Below are 5423 nucleotides of genomic sequence, written 5' to 3'. Positions count from 1 at the left end.
TCCATTTTTGACTTAAAAGATGAAACTTATGTTCTAGATGAAGTTGATGAGCTTTTGGAGCTCATGAAGAAATCATGGCCTACGTTGTGAATCACAAGACCGATACACAATTTGTGTTTCACATGGGTACTTTTTGAACAATAAGCTATGACCGGTACATAACTAAACTTTCATAATAGTTTTAATGATTTTGCTAACGACGGCCCTTAGGGCCATCGTGAATGTGCAGAAAATGCTTGTACACAGTGGCGGAAATACTAAGGGACAGAGGGGGGCAGTCGCCCTCAGTAGATTTTCAATTTTCAGTGTAAAAATTTTGGGTTTTTCGATTTTGCCCCCAGTGATTTTTTTTTACCCCAAAGCCTCAATATTTTGTCTCAAAACCTTCAAATTTTGCCCAAAAACCTCCATATTTTGTCCAAAAATCTCCATATTTTGCCAAAAAATCCATATTTTATCCAAAAAAGTTGCTAAGTTTTAAAAATAAAATTCCCCCTGGGTGAAAAAAATTTCTGATTTCGCCATTGCTTGTACAATTTGATAACTGTCATTAAAAAGTCAATAGTAACCATAACATACAAGTTTTTTCTGCATGTTAATGACAAACCTTAAAGCTAGACTGTCATTAGTGTTAATACCTATTTCCTTATGAGGTAAGGCTTAGTGTATCAACACAATACTAGAAGTATCTAGCTAAAAGTGGGGGAGTGTTGCCGATTGATGTTTACCCTCGAGAAATAATCCCTGCAGACTCGGTTCACAAGTATAGGAACTTGTGGGGTGGCTTAATCAATCTTTTGTCCGCTGAGCGCTGAGCTACTAGCCGGATGACTTCTAGTGAGAGAAAGTACTATGTGAGAAAAAGGTGAAGTCTTTGCTCACAAGTTGCCAGAGTGTCTGAATGAATAAAATGACGACCCACGGGGTCTATTTATAGTGATAGATCCACCGGATGGTTTGGGGACACGTGTCAGATGATGATACGTTCTGTTATTCGTGATCCGAAATTTATGCTGAATGTGATGCTCTCCAGTCAGGACTTAAGCGCTAGGCGGCCTTCAGGGCTTACGCGTGAAGGAAGCAGCCTGCACAGCGGAGAACGCTGGACGGATAGTTTCACAAAACTGTTGTTTTTAGTGTTCCTGATGCTAATTTCATGCGAATATTATGCCTTTATGTGTGTATATGATAGGATACACCATTAAGTCCCTCCAGTTTAATGACTTAAGCATTTGAAAAAGGGTTAAGTTGTTAAACTTTTGCTAACGCATCCCAAATAAGTCTTCACATTTGCCATTTGCATCGGGGAAAACATTACAGGCATTAATACAGACGAATTTTACTGACTTTGTGATGATTATTTTTACGTGGTTGAAACACTCCACGCGCCTCCAGCTGTAAAAAGCGTTTCGATGTACCCAACTGTTAAACTTGTCCATACACGTGTCACGATCGTGTCCATGAAAAATGCATTGATGAATTCTTATATAAACCGCCATAACCTTTTACCTTCACTTTTTTACCTTTATTCAAGATCTAAAAAGCGTATACATTTCTGCACAAATCTTCATCGCTTTCTTTAAGCTTTATTCTCAACTTTTAAGGTTTTTTTCATCTTTCAAGGTTAGTTTTATTTCATCTCATTGTTATTTCTTATTCAATTTACCTTTTCACTTTATTACCATGGCTTCTGCGTCGAGTACTGGCGCATAAGTACTTGGCCATTTCTGGCTCACTTTACACAGAACAAGAATCCCCTCATACTTCTCATATAATCTGGGCGGAAGGCGGAGATCTTTAAGATGATTCACTATTCACTTCTCTGCGGCGGTTACCTTAACAACCTTTCCTACGCCAGCATCTATAGACTTCCATTTCCGGATAACGGAATACTCTTCCGGAATAACTCCTTCGTCAACAAAAAAAAAATGGACTCTTCCAGCCTTTCAAGTTTGAAACTTTATTTTTTCCAACAAAATATGTATTTCATTTATTGTCAATGGTTAGCCAACACTGGCTAATTGTTCGAATTCTAAAAAGAGAGATAAAAACTTTAACGAGTGACTTTATATTGGAGGCATTGCAGTACATTTCAAAAAGAATAATTTTATGAAGTCCATGGGGATGGATTTGGCTCAGACAGGCTCTAAAATATCTAAGGATGCGTAGAAGAAATCGTGTAAGAGGAACACGGAGATTACCGTGAGTCAGTTGTAAAGCGTATAAAGCAATTTTACCAGCAGGGGGGTTGTTGGCCCTTTGATTGCCAGTAGGAAGTATATGATTGTATTGGTTTAAATGATGGAAAGCAATCTTCAAACCGTCAAAATGACTCTCAGATAAGGATGACGCTATCGTGCTAACCTCAGGAAGATCAGTGGTATCTGAAGTAAAAAGCTCAACGTTTTCTTGGCCAGTACTCGACGCAGAAGTCATGGTAATAAAATGAAAAGGTAAAGTGAATAAGAAATAACAATAAGATGAAATAAAACTAACCTTGAAAGATGAAAAAAACCTTACAAGTTGAGAATAAAGCTTGAAGAAAGCGATGAAGATTTGTGCAGAAATGTATATGCTTTTTGGATCTTGAACAAAGGTAAAAAAGTGAAGGTAAAAGGTTATGGCGGTTTATATAAGAATTCATCAATGCATTTTTCATGGACACGATCGTGACATGTGTATGGACAAGTTTAACTGTTGGGTACATCGAAACGCTTTTTACAGCTGGAGGCGCGTGGAGTGTTTCAACCATGTAAAAACAATCATCACAAAGTCAGTAAAATTCGTCTGTCATTAATGCCTGTAATGTTTTCCCCGATGCAAATGGCAAATGTGAAGACTTGTTTGGGATGCGTTAGCAAAAGTTTAACAACTTAACCCTTTTTCAAATGCTTAAGTCATTAAACTAGGGTGACTTAATGGTGTATCCTATCGTATACACGCATAAAGGCATAATATTCGCATGAAATTAGCATCAGGAACACTAAAAACAACAGTTTTGTGAAACTATCCGTCCAGCGTTCTCCGCTGTGCAGGCTGCTTCCGTTACGCGTAAGCCCTGAAGGCCGCCTAGCGCTTAAGTCCTGACCGGAGAGCGTCACATTCAGCATAAATTTCGGATCACGAATAACAGAACGTATCATCATCTGACACGTGTCCCCGAACTATCCGGTGGATCTATCACTATAAATAGACCCCTTGTGTCGTCATTTTATTCATTCAGACACTCTGGCAACTTGTGAGCAGAGACTTCACCTTTCTCTCTCACATAGTACTTTCTCTCACTAGAAGTCATCCGGCTAGTAGCTCAGCGCTTAGCGGAAAAAAGATTGATTAAGCCACCCCACAAGTTCCTATAGTTGTGAACCGGGTCTGCATGGATTATTTCCCGAGGGTAAACATCAATCGGCAACACTCCCCCACTTTTAGCTAGATACTTCTAGTATTATGTTGATACACTAAGCCTTATCTCATAAGGAAATAGGTATTAACAATTAGCAAAATCCTAATTGTAACTATAGAATGTTTGATCTTGTATGGAAATGTTACCAATTTTAGCTATGAAACTTTCTTTTTTGTTTCGTCGTTATGACAGGTCAAGTTTGAAAATGATCTGCTTTGCGCTACATTAACTATGCTAAGTGAGGTCGCTAGTGATGCAAAGAAAGTCAAACGAGATCCTATATACGCAAATATGCTATCAGCAATGTTGAATTCGATAAAAAAAAGTGGTCCGAAAACCGCTTGCTTGATTACCATGAAAGTATTAATAAAGTAACTGTTAGTTTAATGAAGAACATTCTTCCTTTGGTTCATAAAGTCATTGCCATTGAAAATTACGACGAATGTTCTACTTTCACAAAGAAGGTTGATCATTATATTCGTTCTTCTTTAAGGAGCGCTTTTGCAAAGGTAAACTAATTTCATCACATCATCTTTTGGTTTCGTTGAACATTTTCTAACCGTAGAGGCTATAATGTTAGTATCATTTACTAATTTGTACAATTTTTGCAACAGATGTTGGATAACGGAAACTCGATAAATGAGTCCATAACATTACAAGAAAAAAAAGAAAAACTAATCCAAATTGCAAAAGGAACCGAGGAATTGGCTCTGAGAGAGCAAAGCATGTTTAGCTCGGTTTTAAAGAAATGGCATCCGATTTCAGCTGGCATTGCAGCTGTAACACTGCACACATGCTATGGAAATTTGTTGAAGAAATTCATAACGAAAAACTCCACAATTTGCAGTGAGACACTTGCTGTTCTTCAACAGGCCGACAAGCTCGAAAAAGTATTGGTTAATATGGTGGTTGAAGACTATGTAGCATGCAAGGATATTGCTAAACCCGTTGTAAGGGAGATGGTTCGTTATGATGTTGATTCAATCGTTTTAAGGCTTTTGAGACAATGGATTCAAGAAAGCTTGAAGACTACCAAAGATGTGGTTCATACAGCCAAAGAAACCGAGGTACATATATCCCTGAATTCGTTTCTGTTTTACTTAAAAACGGGTTAAATAAAAAGGTAGCTAAAAAGGGTAACGGGCCGAAAGGAATCGAACTTATAATTTTTTTAAGTGTATTTATTTCTTTCAAACAATTTGTTTCATAAAATGACCTGTTTGTTGCCATTTGATGCTATTGATCATTTCTTTGTGTAAAGACATGGAACCCTACATCAAAAAGCGAGCCTTATGCACATTCAGCTCTCGAGCTAACGAGGCAAACCAAAGATGCTATCGACACCTTCTTTAAGATCCCAATCGGAGTTTCTGAAGATTTGATTCGGGAATTCGCTAATGCAATCGAGGATATTCTACATGACTATATTAACTTTGTTGCGTCATGTGGTAAAAACTTCAAACTTTTCGATACGTTATTGCGATTTTATTAATTTTGATGGTGAAATTATCATTAGTCGTATTTCTTTCATACCTATATCATGGTCATAATTGTTTTACAATGGTCAACCCTTTTTTATTGAAATTTTTTTAACATTTTTTTCATTATCTAGGTTCAAAACAAAGCTATGTTCCCACACTACCTCATCTAACACGATGTGGGTGTGACTCGACGTTTATCAAACTATGGAGAATGGCAGCGACACCACCGTGTAGTGTCGCTAACCCAAGTGAGGTTGGCTTTTAGGATCAAGCCAACTATGCTCGACCATCCACTAGTCGTGGCACACAACGGCTCTACATTCGACTCAACACTTTACACTACATTCTTTCCCAACTCAAATCATTTGAAAAAAACCTAGCAATCACCCCTCAACTCATTTCTTATACACGATTACTACCCACCTCATACTTCGACCAAACTCGATCTACCATCAAATCCGCCACTAAACACGTGTCAGAAGTCGCAACATACCGTCTAATTTTCCTCGACTCAAACTCCGTTTTCGACGGAAGTTTGT

General features: G+C 37.9%; 1 protein-coding gene across 1 annotated transcript; it reads left to right on the top strand.

Annotated features, from left to right (window-relative positions):
* The first annotated feature begins 2620 nt into the window (after positions 1 to 2620).
* On the top strand, positions 2621 to 5149 carry LOC139841514 (protein unc-13 homolog). The gene is made up of 6 exons (XM_071831728.1): positions 2621 to 2701; positions 3596 to 3731; positions 3821 to 3912; positions 4018 to 4470; positions 4665 to 4851; positions 5016 to 5149. Exons 1-6 carry the CDS (start codon positions 2621 to 2623, stop codon positions 5147 to 5149), a joined length of 1083 nt encoding a protein of 360 aa, XP_071687829.1.
* The last annotated feature ends 274 nt before the right edge of the window (positions 5150 to 5423 follow it).

Source organism: Rutidosis leptorrhynchoides, chromosome 4 (genome assembly GCF_046630445.1).
Source record: "Rutidosis leptorrhynchoides isolate AG116_Rl617_1_P2 chromosome 4, CSIRO_AGI_Rlap_v1, whole genome shotgun sequence".
NCBI classification, from domain to species: Eukaryota; Viridiplantae; Streptophyta; class Magnoliopsida; order Asterales; family Asteraceae; genus Rutidosis; species Rutidosis leptorrhynchoides.
This window is presented reverse-complemented; position numbering and strand designations above follow the sequence as displayed.

Coding starts and splice junctions, on each gene's coding strand:
- LOC139841514 (XM_071831728.1), top strand. CDS start 2,621: ATGGCGGTTTATATAAGAATTCATCAATGCATTTTTCATGGACACGAT. Junction 3,732..3,820: donor GAATTCGATAAAAAAAAGTG/GTCCGAAAACCG, acceptor TGGTTCATAAAG/TCATTGCCATTGAAAATTAC. Junction 3,913..4,017: donor TAAGGAGCGCTTTTGCAAAG/GTAAACTAATTT, acceptor TTTTTGCAACAG/ATGTTGGATAACGGAAACTC.